Below are 20,395 nucleotides of genomic sequence, written 5' to 3' on the forward strand. Positions count from 1 at the left end.
ACCAATGCCTTGAGTATGTATTAGTTGCATGGACGTGTGTGCTATGTTAATGTCCTACAATAATGGTCAGCACAACTGTTCCAGGGATAAACAAAGTAAATGTCCCAAAAAGTTAAACTATGTTATGACTACAGGTGCAGTGGGGTAGCCTTGTGGTTAAAGCCTAACTTGGCTCAACACGTAGAAGAACTGGGATCTCCCTCCATGAAGTGAATTTTTTAAATGAGTTGGAAAACTGTTCTCAGTACGGAAAACATGCTAGATGAAATTAGCCATGACCTCAACTGCTTCCCATCTACACTCATTTCACAATATGGAAGGTGAGGTAGCCAAGTGGTTAAAGTGTTTCCTCGTGACACAGGAGACCCGAGTTTGATTCCACACCCCTGTATAATGTGTGAAGCCCACTTCTGGTGTCTGTCAACATGGTATTGGTGGAATATTGCTAAAAGTGGTAAAAACAATGTTCACTCACTCACTCATGACTGCAAATATGTTGGTATTCATATACTTGAAGAGGAACACATTTTATGGAATAAAGAAGTTGTCTTACGCTTAGGTATAACGCTTCATCATACTGACTTCTGAATGCCACGTAAGGAAGAAACTTGTATGCTTTTATTTTATCTTGAATACTTCCTTGACTGTGCAAGACAGAATTCTTTGTATCGGGAACCCCAAACAGCCCTTTTGGTTTTCATGTTTGGCTGTTTGAGACAGACCTCATTGTCTGCAATTGAATGTCGTTTTTAGGAGCAGTTCAAATTTGTCACAATTTCTTTGTCACTTTTGGTTTACAGTTCCATGTAATTGACTTGGTTCTATAGAAGTAGTCATGCAGACGGGTATTTGTGGCAGTGGCTATCATGCAGAGACATGCATTCCTGGCTATTTCCAGCAATGTACAGCATTGTTGTAGGTGTACTTGGACATGGGTCTGTAAACACTCCAGCAATCAAGGGGGACATGTATTCAATCTTATGTTATTTACAGACAGTAAACACTCATTTATTTCAACAATGGGAGTTTGTGTTTGTCATTTAAGACCAAGGGGTGACAGGTTCATGCCTGTTGATATCATTTGTGCTCAGACCGTTGCTGATCCTTTGAACTTCCTTTTCTTAAGAATGAAAGTAATTCTAGTCATAGCCATAAATTGTGTTGAAGTGTATTTCTGTTGTAATTTTGCAATTGTGTCAATAATGAATACACAATGCCATTTCAAAAGTGGTCAAATGTAACATATTTTATATTTGTGATTACACTTAATTAGTAAAGTACAAATTCTAGTACTTTTGTTAGTTTGAGTCCCATATGAGATTCGAACCCACACCCACACCCCTAATCACAGGCACTCAGTTACCTAACCTGCTCAGCCACTTATGCTTCCACTACGGAATGTGACCCCAAATATAACAAATGTTGTGTCAATAATGTCTCAGAAAGGAGGGAAACAAACTAAAAATCACATTTTTTTAATGTGGCCTGCCATTTATTTATTGTTCAGTAAATAAATGACAGTTTATTTTTTTCAGCAGCTTTGGAGACCACTTATGTGTTAAGACATTGTTTTTACCCTGAACGGAAAAACTTCATTTAAGCGTTATTCATTGTACCCAAATGTTCCTTAGCGTATCAATCACTGGATTGTCTGGTCCAGATTATTTATGGCTGTTATCACATAGCTACAGTGTTGCAAACAGTAAACAGACCTCAGTAATACTGAGAGTACATCAACGTACAGAAACAAAGATTGGACATATTCAGTTCTGCTTACCTACTAATAAGAATTGTAACAACAGGCATACAACTTTGAGGGAATGTGTTATAACTGTTGTAACTTTGTGCATGAGAAAATTATTTATGTACTTATTTCTCCATTAACGTCAGATGTTGAAATATACCAGTCAGAATTCAAGGTGAATGTTTCAATTTCCAAACAAACCTGCGCCCCCTCTGTCCCAGTGATGTCAGGTGAGGTATAAAACTGTCAGCTAGGACCATTTGTCACGGAACTGATTAGATTGTCGATTGTTGTGCCCACAAGCCTAGATCTCTATAAACAACACTAGTGAAGCGAAATTGACAATACCAGGTGTCAAGTTGTATTGTAGTGAGGTGGCCTGTGGCGTCATGTCACCCCAGGTGTGGGTTATGGACATCTCGAGTGGAAGGAATTACAGGCTCGATTGCCCGTCCCTTGGGATGTAGTGTATCAGTCAGCACTGTGTCTCTATACCAAGGAGTGCCATGATGGTAGTGATCACTATTGATGTCTTAGAGCAAGCACAGTGAAACATACTCCCATTTCTTTTTCATTCTTAATGGACATGTTGACCATTGTTGTCTTTCAGTATCTTCCACACCATTTGTATCTCCAAAGTTTGATGAGAGAATTTGAAAAATATTTTTGGGAAATGATTAGGTTTGTTTATTGCTGTGAGGGCTGATGATCAGCATGGCAGTGTGCAAGACGGATGATACAACAATTTTTCTTTTAGTGCTTGAATTAGATGCTTGTATGAAATAGTTTGTGTACTATGTGAAAAAAAACCCCACCCAGCATTTAATTTAAACTAAACGGTTAAAGAACGCTTTGCTTATTCCTTTGTTTGGACATGGTTAGAATATGTCTCCAACATTCTGTTGTGTATTGATGATCTTAAAAAGCAAAGTAAAATCCACAAAGTGTGTGTAAGGTTAGGATTTGTTGTAACTCAGTAGTTTATCACAGGCTTATGAATGTCCTAATGTTTTATGGATGGGGACCCACACTCTTTCACTTGGTTTGTTGCAGGTCATTGTACCCTGATGTCAGACATTGCTCATAATATCAGTCACTAGTTTGTCAGATATGACGTATCTGCAGGTCAATGTAATAAGCCTCCAATGTTGCCTACTGTCGTGTAAAATATTTTCCAATATATTCCAGGTTAAGCATGACCAGAGTCTCGTCATGGTCATACTCTTTGACTTCCAAAGCCGGAAGTTTCAGCACCGTTCACCCTTCCCAGACGAGGAGCTGGACGAGGTATGCCAAGAGGTAGAACGTGCAATACTTGACTTCAAGATCAAGCTAAATGCCTGTCTGGCTCGACATCGCATCAAGGCCAGGGCACCCTCTATAGAGTTTCTGCTACCAGAACAGGTTCGGCAACAGGAGGAAAATAACAAGCTCCAGATGCCAGTTTACATGTGGATCAACCATCACAAGACGAAGTGAGTCAACAGGGACAGATTTCAGTTCAGCTACACGAATGGCAAATGTTTGGTCACCAGCCACATTATACCAAAAAAAACACAGGAAGATGATACTAGTTGTTAACATGGGCCTTGTTTCACACAGCAGTCGTAGCCGCAAGTCCTTTTCACAGTATAGGAGGTACGACGGTCATAGCACGACAATAGTTTTCGGAAACGGTCTATTTTCTGTGTTTTGTATGTCTCAATGGCAGTGAAACAATGTTGAATATGACACATGATATTGTGGAGTGTATTGGACATTTCATGAGCAATGTTCAGGGACCACAGTGAGCTTGAACGAAGGGTTCAGTTACATTATCTACTGTAACTTCTCTCCCTTGGTTTCATATGCCCCATATAGAACTCAAACATTTCCTAGCATGGACATTCAGGAATAGATGTGTGTGTGTGTGAAAACAACTGCACAAATTCACATTATGACAGGTGCATTATGAGCTATGAGCTATGTGCTATCTAAAGATGTTGCTGATGTGATTTCTGTTTCTCACCAGTTTGACGGATGTGATCAACAAATTGAACGAAGAGGGTCATGAGCAAGTGTCGTGTTCAGTGCTAGATTTGAAGGACAAGAAGTTTGTGGTCGACCATCATTGTCCAGATATGCTTGTGTTCGCTCCGGGTGCTGCTGAATCCCTCCATAGCCATCCGCTAGTGACTTCAGGTCACATCGTCATGCAGGTAAGTGTTGTCAGCTCACATCATCTTGCAGATAGGTGTTGTCAGGTCACACTGTCATGGAGGCAGTTGCTGTCATGTCATCATGTCAGTTTTGCTCAGTGGTAAATGCCATCAGGTAATATTGTCTCAATAATAAATGTTATCAGGTTATATTGTCTCAATAGTAAATGTCATCATGTTATATTGTCTCAATAGTAAATGCCATCAGGTTGTATTGTCTCAATAGTAAATGCCATCAGGTTATGTTGTCTCAATAGTAAATGCCATCAGGTTATAATTTGTCTCAATAGTAAATGTCATCAGGTCATTGTCTCAATGGAAGGTGTTACGAAGTTATATTATGACAATACAAGATGACATCAGGACCCAGTGTTAGAGGTTATCACATCACATTATCATAGAGAATGGTCCACATTTCAAGACTGAGCCCACTTCGATTATCTATCAGCGGTAGGTATCCCAGCCACATGGCATATGACGGCTGTCATGCACACATCACATCTGATCACATGTCTGTGCTGATAGATCCCTAGATCATTATCCTGCATTAGAGACTAATCGTCACAGAGGTGTCAACTTGGGCCCATACAATGTTTAATTATAGATCGCAGTAACATCCATGTCTTTACGATGTGGTCGGTAGTGACACAGCTTGCAGTGGGGGCTTTAATTACTCACATATTGTCATTAAATATAGACATGGCCATTAGTGCTGGTTTGATTGACTCTGGTGGTATGATCCCCCTGAAGATCAGATGGCACCAGTGTACTAACTGATTCATGAGCCTGTCAGTTCGATTACGGCTATATCAGATAGATCCTTATGATGAATTTTTTATGATTCTCTGTTTGAACCCAGGTAAAGTCTGTATGCTTATATCACTGTGTGAGGTTTATTTAGTTCAAATCAATGGAGAGTCTAGCCTTTAGCATCATAAGTATGGTGTCAGATGAAGGTAGCAATTTGAGGTCCAGGGGCTTTATGAATCAGCCTTTACTAAGCTTAACCTCAACTCCCATTCTTTAACACTGCACTGAGGTTGCCTTAGTAACTTATGATCTCCTTAGCGCGTCGTGAAAGGGGCCCTGATACAATGCATGAAGTCATATGTGTAGAAGTGTAGAATGTTGACAAAACTGTTGTTCCAATTAAAAATTTATGAAATGTGATATTTGATTGACATGTCTTTCATTTAAACCAGTTACTGTTGCAAGTGTTTTTTTGTAATTTGGGATTGAGAAAAACTATTTTGAACAGAATCCACAATGAATCATCTAAAGCACTTTGTACATATATGAAAGAGGATATCTGCTTAAAGGTATCAAAACTGGAGATATAAATTTCAAAATTGACTGATGCTTTTATGGTTTTCTTCTGATTTGAGGCATCCTGGTCATGCTGATTTTGTACAAGTTTAAGGCGAACTGAATTAGGTTTTCAACAAGACAATGTGTCGTAATTACTGAAATAAATTTCCAAGGAAAGTAAAATTCTACAAATGGAATCCTTGATGTCCAGTCTGTGAAATATTTGGGGCATAAAATAACTCTGTTAAAAATGCAGTGCAATATTTACTGCTAACGGATGTGAAAATCACCATCTGTGCTTGAGTTCCCTGCACACCTCTAAGGGCAGCCAGTGTTGACTTGGTGCTGTTAGCTGCCTCACGGCGTGTGCAGGTCGATACGACTGAAGATTAAGTGACAAGAGATGCCGGTATGACACAGCACCATGCACACAATTTGTACTGATAGCTGATGAAGGGGCCTGTTAGATCTTTGATGACGCAGTTTTGTGGTATTTTTGGAATATTTATTTTGTCCTTGATAGATCAGTTAGTTTGTTTTTTATTATTTCAGACTGGTTGATTTCCTTTGATATTTTTAAGCAATCAGATATGATTTAGTTGTCAAAGGTTGATGCAGTACTTTGGTGCAGGATGGCAAAATATGGTTTGCAAGAGCTAGTTCTGTTGGTTAAAGTAAAGATAGGCTTTAGGATATTGTAAATTTGTGGCTCCATGAAAACATGGTGACATGAATTACAGTGAACTAAAGTAAGTGTTACTCAGTTCACCAATGCACAGTCAATTTCTAATCTGGCCCTGATTTCTTGAAACAAACTAAAGTTTTTGCTCAAATTTCAAACTGCGTTTGACAATATGAAACAGCTGAATTTTTAACTCAGCTGCATTTTTAAAATATAAAAGCCCAAACAGCTTAATTGTTCTATTCACCAAACTCGAATAGTCTACTACATTTAGAGTTTGATATTAATTTCAGTTCATTCTCACAGAGAAATGTGTGTTCTCAAGTTTGAGTGAAAACTCCAACTAGAGCAAAACTCACACTCAAGTTTGTTTCAAGAAATCGGTGCCTGCTCACATATGAAGGCTACTCACTTTGTTTTTTTAGCTCCCTTTGTTAGGACTATCACTTGTAATTATGGGTTAACTAGGACAAACACAACCAGTCAGCATCCAAATATTGATCATGGACTCACATCAATAGTCATCAGGGTTTATGTTGCTGTGGGCATTATTCTATTAATATAATAATAATGAATGCATAAAGTTAATATTTATGCAGTTCCTGTTTAAAGAAATTACTCAGAGGCGCTCATACCAAGGCTGCTGGTATCCCTTGAACTGGTCGAGTTCACATATGATGCCTGATCCACAAAGTGTTGTTTGTTGTTTGTGAGACTTTTCAATAATATCGATCATGATATACATGTCCTGAATTGTCTGGGGTTATGACTGGTTTCACCATTTACTGCCCAAGTGTTCCTTTCGCTGTCAGTCAGTTTTAACAGGATTTGATCTTCATTGTCTGGAGCACCTCCGCAGACTTTGGGGCTGGTTGTTTATCAGATATTAAAAGATGGTACTTCCTGTTATCATTTGTGGCACTCGGCATCAAGTAATCACACACACATGCATGTCATTACAATATAAATGAAATCACTTTGAATGTGATGTAAAACTGTCAGTCACCTCACCTCTTCAGTATTATGTATTATTGTGAAAATGTCTCAGTTAGACCTGCCTCAGATAGGGGCTTGTCACAAATCTTGTATTGATGAGCTGATGTTCGATTTCATGAAAAGTATGAATGCTGAAAGTATATTATCAGAATATGAGTGAAATATTTTTTAATGTGAGGTTAAACTTTGTGTCACGTCACTTCTTCATTATTTTTATTATTGTGTGCAGATCGTAATAACATTTGCCTTAGATAGGAAATATACTGCAAATCTGAGAGCCATGGACCTTCAGTGAGCATATTCTATGTCATGAAACATAAAGAGGTTGAAAAATATCGTACTGCATGAGTCTTGATCTTGATGACGTTCTCATATTCGAATCTTACTGCATTGGTTGATTAATAGCAAATTACCTTTCCATGTTGTAGGTAATGCTTCATTGCCACTCGGTATCCCTCTATTAGATCAATCAATCAATATTTGCTTATCAATTTCACAAACACAGCACCACAGGAAAGATCTGGCATGTGATTGATGAGTGTTATAGACATTCTACCAACAGTGCCATGTACGGTATTGCATACGTTGATACTCATCCTCTGTCACCATTGTTTGCCAGCATGTAAAGAAAATGGTGGTCGTGGCAGACAGTGATCTGGCGGCATTGGTGTTCAGGGGACAGGATGACAAATCAGAACCTGATTTGTTTATGTGTTAATAGATTGGTGATGTCAATTTTGATTCTGTCTTGTCAATATCTGAAGGGTGTTGTCACATGAAATGCAAGACCTGTCAGAGCTTTGTCCTAGCTGTTTAACACAATAGCGATTGATGATCAAAAGATCAAATTGTGTTGGGCATCCACATATTTCCTCTTTACACAACATGTTAAACATTGTGAACAATTCAGTTCACTGGCAGAGTATTCTGAAGGATTGGTCTTGTGCCATCATGGGTTTTATTTGTTTTTATGTCTTGATGAAATCATGTCAAGCATTCGGTTTCCAGGCCTTTCTACTTGTATTGGTGAGGAAAAGAATTGCATTTTAATAATGAACAAAAATGCAGACGCAGAAATATTTTTGCAATGACATAATTCTAGGATTACAAAGTTTATATGCACAAGGAGGTTCTTTTAGCAGTAATTTTTGACAATTTACACTGATTAAGCAAAAAAAAATGTTAGGGTCTGTCACACCACAAGCTGAAATTGTGTAGAATTTTAAATACAGACAGCATAATGTCATTATGCAGTTATGACTGTAGATAGCCTGAAAAATATAAAACATCAGGGATATCATTGTTATGATTTTGAGAGATTATTCTGAACAAGTCATAGTTTTTGTCCTTGCTGTCAGCATTTAAGCTGCCTATGCTAATAATTTTTGTAAGTATCAGTGTTTGTAAATGTCTGTCTGTCTGTCATGTTTTTCCTGAACAAATGGCAACAAACGAATGATATGTAATCATTAAAAAGTGTAAGTAGATTTTCATCTGTTACCATTTACTTACTGTGATCATACTTGTTACATTGATGTTATTTTGGAAAAAGAACAATGGCAACTTTTACTGATGTGAAGTTCTTGTAAGAGAAACTATTGGCGTCTGTCACAGTGGCTTTAGTCTTGCTGGCTGCATGCCCTAAATTTCATTGTCTGCCTGTATTATGTTACCTCATACTTAAATCTCACTTGTTGTGTCCTGTATCTCAGCTCCTGATAGAGACCTTCCATTGCTCTGCCAATTCACTAACTTACCCTAAACCCCACTGCTGACTAAAATCTTCTTTGTTCCTGGTTAAAGATGTTGAATATCACAGCCGCCTTAGTTCCTGACACCCCGATGTTTATAGACTGTATGTTGTATGTTCAGGACAAGTCCAGCTGCTTGGCACCCCACTCGGTCAAGCACCTGCTGAATGAGGAGGACGATGTCATCCATGTCAACATCGGGTCTGGTCTGACCACTGCCCATTTGTCCAGTCTCCTGAAGGGGTCAGGGTCCCACATCTATGCTTTTGGTGCCACCAGCGATGCCGACTCATACAGAGTGCATCACAACTTTGACCATCTTGGAGTAAGGAGTATCCTTGTCTCTTGATTGCGTATGGTGTTATTGGCAATCTTTAAATATTTTTCTAGGAACTAGAGTGAGTTTGGTTTTACGCCACACTCTGAAATATTCCAGCCATATGGTGGAATGTAAATAATCAATTGTCGAACAGACAACGCAGTGATCAACAGCATGAGCATCAATCTACACAATCGGGAACCAATGACGTGTCAACCAAGTCAGCGAACCTGACCACCGGATCCTGTTAGTCACCTCTTATGACAAGCATAGTCGCTGTTTATGGCAAGCATGGATTGCTGAATGTCTGTTCTACCCCGTGAACTTTAGGGGTCATAATGATGAGAAAGGATTGGTTGGTTGGATGCACTAACTTGCATAATGTATGTCATTTTGTCCCTGTTATGTAGATAAATGCTCATGACATCAATCACAGGTCGGACAAGGCTGTAATATAGCTGGAATTGCGCTGAATTGGCATCAACCAAACAATAATGATGAGGACATGATGCTAGTTCATGCGTCGATCAATGTACACACGAGTAACATTTACTTGATTCAGATTCCTTTGACCTAGATTGATAGTCTCTGAAATGAAATGAAAGGTTTAAAATGAAAATCAAGTAAAATAAAAAGGTGTCAAGAGACTTTCTTCATTTTCAGAAACTCTAGACTTGCCACACATTCTAGACTTGCTTGGGCTGCAGTAGGTGTATTTGTTTCTTGGTCTATATGACAGACTACCATAGCCTCTATGAATTCCTTACGATGGTGTGGATCTGCAGATCGTTTGCTGGAATCTTAGATTCTTGATGGTTATGAATTTTGACCTATGCTTGCCATGTGGGTTTTTCAAAGTATCAAATCCCATAGCATTGGCCTATTTCCTTGACCAAGAATCAGATATTCGCATGATGGCGGATTCCTTCATGGATGTGGACACAGATGACAGCCGCTTCAAGAATGTGCGTGTTGTCCTGGTAACAGCGGAATGCAGCAAATCCGGCATCACCAATCCTGTTGAATTTGTCATCAGCGAGGGAGAAGGTAGGTTTATACTACATACCCCCACTACCACGATGGCAGACATCCCATCCTGCAGCCATTGATTGACTTTTATGTGGTGTAGAAGCTCCCATAAGAGACTTATGTCTGTGCATATCAGAATTTAGAGCAAAAGCAATAAAGAAGTTGCCCTGTTTACCCCATAAGTGAAAAGACCTTGCTCTTTCAAAATAGCCATCTTGATTCACCAGCTGATTGCTGAAGTTATTCTACATTCCTGGGGAAACTGTTGGAAATAGACTTATCCGCAAGTTCATTATTTGGTAATGACGTGATGAAGGATATACAAACTCCAGTTCTGAAATGTTGAAATAATAAAGTAACTAAAAAATATCACTTAGTCTTTAGTCAATATGCATTTCAGTCACGATGTCTACACTGGCTTGTCTCCCTTGTTTCAGATATGAAGATACTGCGAGACCTGTCACTAGGGGAGTCTAATTCATCCCGACTTGGGGAGTTCACATCACGTCACAACTTGTGGCTCCGGCAAGCCATGAAAAGTAATAATACAGCATTGATAAGAATGATATTTTCTTGATTGTGTTTTATGTGTCCAAGTACAGCGACATGGTTGATGGTGTCTTTGTAGCATGTGCCACTGTTCATGATATCAATCACTGGTTTGTGGAGTCCAGACTAGTCTGTACAGTGCATTAAGCAACAAACAAGCTTCAGTTGCTCTGTGCAAGACAATTCAGTGTCACATCCGTAAAGAGAGGAGACCTGCTTGAGTGTGGGGCTGGTTCTTTAGGATGACACTCATGCACCTTGATAATAATTAAATACTCCTCAAACTGATATTCAACTATCCCCTTTAAAGACCCTTGATTTTGACTGGTCTGTCAGATGGAGGCTCCAAAACTAATACAGTCATGTCTCGATAATCCAACCTCTGTTTATCCAACAATAAGCTTTATCCAAAGCTTTTTGGGGTAACAAATTGAATAAATGTAAGTCCAACATTCTCGTTAATCCAACAATTTGCTGTGCAAAAGGCGATGTTGGATTAACAAGACTTGAATGTATTCAGCTGATTGTACAGCTGTATTTTGATAGAAGAAAACTTCTTTTCAAAACGTGCCTGTCTGTCGGCATTTTGAAATACATGTGATGAAGGTTTCAGATTGATCACACAGTGGCTTACTGACTGGTAAGGTATGTGAGCATCAATGACACGCAAAGACTATACTGCTCAACTTTTGATAGGGATCTATGCATTCTGGTAAAGCTGGTGATGGTGATGACCAGGGTCTTGAGGCGAAAGATTCCTTTCCCATGTGGGCACATCATGTGCCACCCATTTCTGGTGTTCGTGATGTTGCTGGAATATTGCTAAAAGTGGTATAAAAGCATTCTCATTCACCTAGAAAAATACAATTTCACTTATATGACTTTTTATTCTGAGAATGTTTATTGTATGGTGCCTGAAGAAGCCTCACATATTCACATGCTCATTCATTTAATTTGTTCCAGTGCCGAAAGTGCAAGCTGTTGTGTACGTAACCCGGTCTGTGTTTGAGGCGGAGAATGATAATGTGGTACTGAAAGCCGTGGAGTACATGAATATGGTACAGAACAAGAAGGCTGTACCATTCCGCCTTGTACCACCTGTCTTACCATTTAATGGGGAGGAGATTGAAAACAATGAGGGAATTGTGGGGAAATTCATGAAATTCAAACCGTCTGCCAAAATGAATGGCTGTTTTGTTGCAGTCATTACAAGAGAGGTAAGAAATATTCTCTATATTTTTCATAAAGTAATACCCACAATAATACAAAGATTTGGTCGTAGTTTACTAAGTGAATCTGCTTACTAGTTAAATATATAAAATGAATAAAATCAACAAATATACTTGTTAATAGTGGTAACATTTCTATGGTTAAACAGATGATTTTGTAGAAATATACCTTGATATGACGTTTTGGTTGCACCTAAAAAAAGCTGTATTGAGTTCTGAATACAGAGTGTCATTTAGAAATGGTCAAATGTAACTTTCGCAGTCCTTTTGATGGGTTGAGTCCTGTCCAGGATTTGAACATGCACTCTCAGAGTCAGGCTCCTAGTCACCAGCACACAAAGTCAGAGATCTAACCCACTCAGCCACCATAGCTTAAAGAAAGGTGCAAGTTGGACAACTGTTGGTCAAAATCACAGACTTTGTTTACCCCTCTGACAAGTGTAAGTTAGGATGACTCCCACAGTTGACAGCTGCGAATACACAATGCCAATAAAAAGAAATGCCATTTACCAAGAAAGTGTAATCTCAAATACAAGGTTACATTTGACCACTTTCTAAAGATGAGAAAGTGTAAAATACATATTGTATTGAGTTGATTAATATTACCATAATTGATTTAACGTTTATTCTTAAGTATTTGGTAAGTACTGTATGCCTAGAAGTGAACTACTGTAGTTAGATAGTTGATTGAAGGGTAGATGGATGATCAATAGAAATGACATGCAGTATCTGAGTCAGTTAGGTTTTACCATGTAGAATCACTGTATGTTTACATCACTCTTCATGAATGTAGCATGTTTCATTAAGCACTCATGCATGTTACTATGGTTACATTATTTTTATTGTTTTTAAAAGAAGTTTCTTTTGTTTTTCACTTGGGGAAATCTTACATTATGGTTCTGTCCTGAAAATATTAAATGACCAAAGGCGGATGTTTAGAGAAAACCGAATGGTAATTCAAACAGGTGCTTTAGGTTGTTTAAGTGTCACATATGGGTTATGATAGCAATTACGATTCGTCAGGCGATTATGTTGTGACATGTTCTGAAGAATTCTAATTTACAGATTTGATCATTCCTGGAAATTTAAAGACATTCTCACAGGGATTCAGTATAAGCATGTAACTGGTACTAAGGGTAGGTGTGACTGATTGGATGGTCAGGTTTGGTGACCTATTCGATTATGTATGACATGTCACATTGTTCATTATATCAGTCAGTTTTTCTCCTCCAGACATGACGCTATTGGTAGTCATTACGTAGCTGGAATATTGCTAACTGTTCAAGCTGTAAACAAAATATTTTAAATTTATCCAAGTGAAGTGAATTATTTCTTGAAAGACTATCACTACTGACAATGTTTTCTATGTCACTAGCCGGAAGAAGTTAAAGAAACTGCAAGGGATATAATTGCACGTGCTGCGGCGAAAGGACTTATGGGTAAACCTGCCCTTAAAGGGGAAGGGGCAGAAAATGGCCGAAGACGGCGAAAATCACCAAAGAGAATTCGGGGCACAACTTCAGCACCCAATAGTGTCCCAGCATATCCAAAGCACAATATTTCTGTCAGCAGTCCTGTGTCAAAATATATCAATTCTGCATCACGTTCACCTACACGCACCAAGAAAATGTTGATCGGAGAAAGGTTGCATGCCAGTCAGCCACGGTTAGTGTCACCAACATCACCTCAGAAGCCACTCAAATCACTTGTTCCTGAATATGCACGTGTGGTGAAACATCCTGCACCTTTTAGGTGAAGGTCATTTGGTTGAGGTGAAGGTCATAGCCTTTAAGGTAAGGGTCACATGCTTGTTGGAGGTCATGTGATTATCCTTTTTATTCTGTTTTTACAGTAAAATTATTGAAGTCTATTTAAATCATTGTTTGTGTACTGTTGTTTTGGGTATACTTTTATATTCTGTACATTCACATAACAACCAACAAGTCATGTGTCTCTTTGCCAAGAAATGCAATATGTATTTTTGTACAGTTAGATAGATCACAAAGCAAGATTATTGCTGAAATTTTATACAATTTATGTTTACCTCAAAGACATTTTTTCAAGAAATTGTATTCTTTTTGAAACAGTTCATGCCAAATGCATGTTTAAGCAATATTTGTGATAACAGTAAAATGTTTATCTAACCAAAACTCCACATTAGATTCGAACTTGTGGTTTCAGTAAATCTTGCTTGCATGCTATCACCACTTGCGAACTGTGCATGGAAACTTAACTACATCTTTACAATATTTTCAGATTGTGTGAAAAATGTAACAGTTAACAGTTAACATGTGTATTGATAAATACAACTATGTATATATGTGTTGTTTGCTAGGACAGTCTACCTTACCCTACAGTAAGTGCTATGTATGTGTAACGTAACGCAATATTCAACAAGGCCACGCATTTCTTGACTTTCCTCCTGCGCAAGACGTTGATGTTGTCATGTGTTTGTGTGTTGTATATTTGACTATCACAAAGGCTTCTGTCAAGATTTGCTCGTAGATCTGGGTTTTGGTCATAGTTCTGTAATTTAAAGCTCCCTATCTCCTCAAATCATTTGTCAGGGAAGATCATGTTTACTCAATAATTTTAGAAAATAAAATAATTGAACGAAGTGTTATTTATTCAGTGTATTCGATGATAGGCTATTAAATTTTGATGGAATATGTACATCATTCAACACTCTTGTACCAGGTCAGGATAGGAGTTTTAAACTGCATATTTTTATTTTTTAAAGGGTATATGGGAATTTCAAAATGTAACATTTTATGAAGCAGAAATTAAGAAATTTTCTCTAGGAGTGCCATTTGAGCCAGCAGAGAAAATCTGACAGAATCCCTTTGTTACAAGATGTTTGAATTCAACTCATTCTCATCACCTAATACACATGCTTATTCGGAATTATTACTGAAATTAAGTGGATATCTCAATTTTTCAGGCAAAGTGACTATGATAAGGTGATGGACTTGCAGTTTGTCATCATTTTCTTGTAATATGCATCATGTTATCCTTGTTTAAATCTATGGTTTAATACAGTGAAACCAGTATCTGATAATTATCCGTACTCAGGGCCCAATATGAAATCATCTTGGCCCTGACGAGGAACAATTCCAAATATTGGTCATCCTGAAACGATGAATTTGTCATTTCTTTCACAGTTCATTTTTCATTCTGCACAAAAACTTCTATTTTTAATTCAAATCTCCAATAACAGATTTTCTTTCTTCAGTATATGCATGTGGTGACTTCTTCCTCTTCTTCATCTATTGCTCTTCCTCGAGACTATGTAGGCACTACGATGATCATACATTTATGATAAAGCATGGGAGTTACGATGATCGTAGTGCTAAGATGTTTGTGGAATAAGCCCCTTATCACTTTACATATGTTTACCTTACATGTGGCTCTGTCTGTAACGCCATCTGTTTCCCTGTAAGGCTGTTTGCTTCATGTGGGACTCTTTCCACAACTCCATGTGTTTGAAATCTATTTTTATCCTACATCTCTACGGGATCTGTTTCTGGAAGTTTTCTTCAGATGTTGGTCATATGCAACTGAAATTGTTCAAAATCTCAAAATTGTTCAGTATCACAACAGTACCAGATTATTGTTGGGCTGTACAACTGTTCTGTGACTAGGAAATGCCAGGATTCATTCCCATGGTTATCATGATTTCCTGATTTCCAGGACCAATCACATGTTGAGCCACTTTTGGTTGGCATGTTGAAGTCTTTTTCTTCAGAAAGAGGTTTTAGGAATTTTCCTTCAATGGAAATGAATGGAATGGAGAATGGCAACCCTGGGAGTGAATCTGGGGTTTGTGTAGATACAGAGATATAGAAGATGGTGTTATTTGTAAGCAGTGACAAAAGTTATATATCACAGAGTGACATTTATACAGTTTTATCACACTGAGTGACCAAATCTGTGTTATTTTCACCCAGATTTATTAGTGTTTACTCGCCTGTCTGAGTGAGAATCCTGCACTGCCAACATGAAGACACGCCAAGTGTCTTCTCAGACAACAGCGCTCTGCATGTTTGCTTCAAACTATACTCAACCCTACATTCATGCACAAACTTTGAAAAAAAGAAATATAAAGTATTTTTGATATCAAGTGATTAAAAGTAATATTTCAGCAGTAGTATATGTAGACTTGTGGGTTCTAACTTCAATGATCACTGAATGTGGTGCTGAGACTAGATCCAAAAAGTGTACAAGCACCTGTATCAAAAGTTCATATTGAAAGAAAAAGGAAGTGAAAATCCCAGCCTATGTCAAAATTTAGTCCACAAAATTCTCTTTTGATAAAGAGACCATCTTTTATTGCAATACTTGCATGCCCAGGGTTTTCATGGGAAAGTATATATAAACTCTTTATTTCTATGTATTGTAGATGCAGGGAGGAAAGGTTTATCTTCATTCTCCCAAAACTACATGAATCAAAAATGTTTCAGAAATTTACTCACCAAGGATAGTTTTTGACCTTATGAGTTCAGTAGAGATATTCCATCGTAAGTGTGCACTGTAATATAGTTGTCAACGGTGTATTGCGCAATGTACGTTCACCAGCCATCTTATGCTGTCAGCTTTCTGCGAATAAAACTTGGTAAAGTGCTTTATCAAGTTTATGAAGCATGCACAACCCCAAATTTGCCAATAAAGATTATCATCATATGTTTAAATCTGTCGAGGCACTATATCATTTCACTCAGTAATAAATTATACAGTTTCTTCATTTAGAAAAAAGGGACTTTAGTTTTACATGGTTTTTCAAATATTTAAAATATAATTTAGTTTTTGTTGAAAATTGGTTTTGAAATTCAACTTGAAATTGGGTAAATAAATGAATGAAAGTTTTGTGAGAATGTCAAATTGATATTTCACTTTGTAAAAATATGGTAGATTGAATAGCAGGCTACAAGTCTTTTTATGAATATTTAAGAAAGAGAAATAGCAGAATTGTAAATGACCTAAATATATGATCTGTCTGTGATGTCACCAACTATTGCTGTACAAAAGTGCCATATATATTGTTATTGCCTGTCATTGAATGACAGTCAGTGATGTATACGGGTTATATCACACATGCTTCATGTTGGTGGTTGGTGGAAAGATGTTTGGTAATTGGCAGAACCTGTGATAGGCTGATATCTAAAAGTGTCTTGTCTATTTCAACTTATCATGATGGCTAGTATATTGATTTAATATGTAAATTTGTTAAATTGTTTTAATCAGGTCCTTTTTGCACAAAATGATTTTAGGGCAATAAAAAGTAATGATTTTCATAGCACTGTATAGTTATTATTAGTATTATTATTGCACTAACATCACTCTGTGTATGTGGACTGATCTGGAAAGTGAAAATATGCTACTCAGAAGATAAGGACTATTCTTCGTGTCACTAAAGTTAATCTGTCGTAATAGTATGGTGGTTCTTATCTTTTATAATGTAGTATGATTAATTGATGTTGATTTCTTTAATGTGATTGAGTAGGACCTAAATCAGGAGTTGATACTTTAATCCTGCCATGATGATTCATGATTACTTTTCAGTCTCAGATATTATATTGTGTCTCAGTGGCTTCATTCGTATTTATACATATTGATTGCCAAAATACCTCTCTCTGGCAATAATGTAGGTGAAGAGGAAAATCTCTTACAAACCTCTGTATCAGTCTTAATTATAAGTTGTAATCTTGTGATAGCTTGTAATGAGTTTTGGGTTGGGTATGGAAAAGGGAATTGAGCTAGAAACAGGTGACTGGATGAGAGGGAGGGGACTTGAAGAGGGGGTAGGGGTTCATGGTTTGTTTACTGTAAAGTATGTAAAGTATGTAAAACATGTTAAGGACGCGTGGGGTTTGGAATTTGAGCTAGGATGCAGGATGAGAGGGTTTACGATGAGGAGCTTCATAATAATGGGTGTTTTATATATTTTGGGACATTTTCAGCTGTCTTATCTGTGTTGACTTGACAAGTGAACTGCAGGTGGTGGGTGGCTGGTTGATAATAACAAGGCATGACTATAGGCTGGTAATAAATAATAGAGGGTAATGTTTATAAAGGGGCTGGATTGGTGCCTGAAGTCAATAACTGTGCAGCATATTCCTGTTATTATCTTTGTTTCAACACTGTTCTTTTTCTGTTTAAATGATTTCAGGTGATAATATTGGGATATGTTGTTGTCTGTTTGAATTACCATGAGCACTTAATGAACTAATTTTATTACTGAATAAACACATGAATAATTTCACCTTGCACTGTTGTTTTTGCACATATTCTACTATTTACACTAATAACAGAGCCCTGTTGATATGAAATATGACATGTATTCCGTCTTCTGTTTTTTTCATTTTGATTTAGTCTTGCCAGTGTGGCTTTGTGGAACTATGGGCAAATACAAGTGTCTCGCACTTCCGTAGATAAGTTACATGCGTAAATGGGGGTTAGTACTGCTTTGTGAAGATGGTTCAGGGGATGTGGTATACTCAAAAGGGATGGTATGTCAGCTTAACTATAGACGCAGGGCAAATATGGGAGTTCCTTATTTTCTTTTGCGACGTATGACGAAAAAGGGAATTTTTTAGCTTCTGTTGAGTGTCATACATCAGCGCTATAACAATGGACACACCATGTGTACCAGACTTGAATACTTTAAATGCATTATGCATGATATAGTGAAGCCACCTTATAGGTTTTACAGCTAATGTAACTCACATACATCAATAGCGCTAGGGTGCTTAGAAAACAGAGAAGGAGCTTATTTGAATCATACAGAATGAGTTACGAAGTTTCAACAGTTTTAGTGGTCATAAACAAACTTGGGTCCAATTGCTATTCTCTTTCCACATTGCATTTTTCTGCAAAAAGTCATGTATTTATTTTAAATGTATTCATACATAAGAAAATACAGACTGTAAGGTTTCAATCTTTGTAGGGAATGTTTATGATGACTAGTCACAGACTGGTCGAGACGTTGGTTATGTGCTCAATGAAGAGGCATGACTAAATCTAGCCAATATGGACCTGTTGCATGGACGAGGTGCTTCATTGCTTTGGGAGACAAAGGTCCTTGAAAAGTCAGATTGACACCAGTTAAAAACACCTTGTTGAACTATGTGACAAATGAAGATCAGATATAAAGTAGCGCCCAGTGTACCTTTTACCAACCATTGATGTACCAAGTTAGGGATTTATGTTTGACATATTTGTTTAACAAAGATGTTATTATTAATCTTAATTATTTTTTTTTCTCTTAAAAGAAAGGCGACAGAAAAGGGAGGAAGTAAACCCAGGTGAGGTTCATTATGGTATTGTTTGTGTTTGGAGTTCAACACTAACTTTTGTGGTGTGGTAGTCACGGATATATCTGAAAAAGCTGAATGTGTCAGGTTGCAACACTGGTGTTGCAGTTTATTATAATGCATGAATTCAGTGGTTATTCCCACTTTATAAAACCAGCCAAATAATGGGTCATTTTGTAAGTGAGTGAGTTCGATTTTATGCCCTTTTTTAGCAATATTCCAGCAATATAATGGTGGGGGACACCAGATATAGGCTTCACATATTGTACCCATGTGGGGAATTGAACCTTGGTCTTCAGTGTGATGACCAAACACTTTAACCTCTAGACTACCCCACAGCCCTGGGTCACTTTGTGAAATCATCCGGCATGGATATAGGTCTGTTCTTCATAGGAATAGTTTTAGTCTTAGATGAGGCACAAAACTGACTTGTGGATGATGTGTCAACTTACTGGAGTGTTGCTCATAAAACTGATCACTGGATTTTCTGGTCCAGACAGTATTATTTATGAACTGTCATATGGCCAGAATGTTGCTTCATGACATGGAACAATCATGCTGGTTCATGCCTTTGTTTTCCTAATATTTGGAAAGCTATCTAGCCAATCCCAAATTTAAAATCATGAAGAAATAACTTAGATTAGCACAATTCAGAGGTGGGTGCTTGAAACTGCTTGCTTGAAGCTTTCGCACATCGTTAGTATCTAACGGGAGAATGGCCAAATGAATTAAGAGAGTTGGTTCAAATTAAATTAGTTTAAACTGGTATAATTCTGAAACTGAAGTCTCTTGTGGTGGTGTGGTTGAAGGATTGCTTAAAGCATTGTAAAATATTTGCTGACATGACTCAAAAGTGGATGAGAAAATAACTTGACAAGAAGCAGTGAGCAGCACAGTGTATCCTAACTCTGGTGTGTGTTGTCTATTGTGACTAACTCATCTGTCCACTGTTGGTACACAGGGGCTGCAGAAGAATGAGCTTCTGACTCATACAGGTATGACATGTTATATCATATGCAGAGGTGTGACAGGTCACATGATATGCTCTTGCATGAAGATTCACGTAATATGCACAGGTGTGACAAGTCACGATATGCACGGTATGACACTCTATACACCTAAGGCGCTTCATATGACACAAAGGGATATTTAATGACATATATGGGCAGGTATCAGGTCACATCAGGTCATATGCTCAGGTTTGTCACATTACATATGTGGGATGGTATGCATGGGTACAATGTATATGACCTGCACAAGTATGAAGTCACATGACTTGC

The 20,395-nt window shown here is 37.7% G+C and overlaps 1 protein-coding gene across 2 annotated transcripts in view; it reads left to right on the forward strand.

Moving 5' to 3' along the window:
- The window catches only part of LOC137272963 (putative methyltransferase NSUN7), a 34,347-nt gene that overhangs the window by 13,424 nt on the left and 528 nt on the right, over positions 1 to 20,395 (forward strand). Inside the window, exons 3-10 of one of the 2 annotated variants that reach the window (XM_067805389.1) lie at positions 2,933 to 3,219; positions 3,756 to 3,942; positions 8,801 to 9,011; positions 9,902 to 10,045; positions 10,465 to 10,566; positions 11,540 to 11,793; positions 13,181 to 13,470; positions 19,074 to 19,106. In XM_067805389.1, the coding sequence (XP_067661490.1) occupies positions 2,933 to 3,219; positions 3,756 to 3,942; positions 8,801 to 9,011; positions 9,902 to 10,045; positions 10,465 to 10,566; positions 11,540 to 11,793; positions 13,181 to 13,470; positions 19,074 to 19,106 (1,508 nt within the window). Of the gene's footprint in view, positions 1 to 2,932; positions 3,220 to 3,755; positions 3,943 to 8,800; positions 9,012 to 9,901; positions 10,046 to 10,464; positions 10,567 to 11,539; positions 11,794 to 13,180; positions 13,562 to 19,073; positions 19,107 to 20,395 lie in introns of those variants that run through there. The other variant, XM_067805388.1, reaches the window with a different exon arrangement.

This window comes from Haliotis asinina, chromosome 2 (genome assembly GCF_037392515.1).
Source record: "Haliotis asinina isolate JCU_RB_2024 chromosome 2, JCU_Hal_asi_v2, whole genome shotgun sequence".
In the NCBI taxonomy this organism is placed as follows: Eukaryota; Metazoa; Mollusca; class Gastropoda; order Lepetellida; family Haliotidae; genus Haliotis; species Haliotis asinina.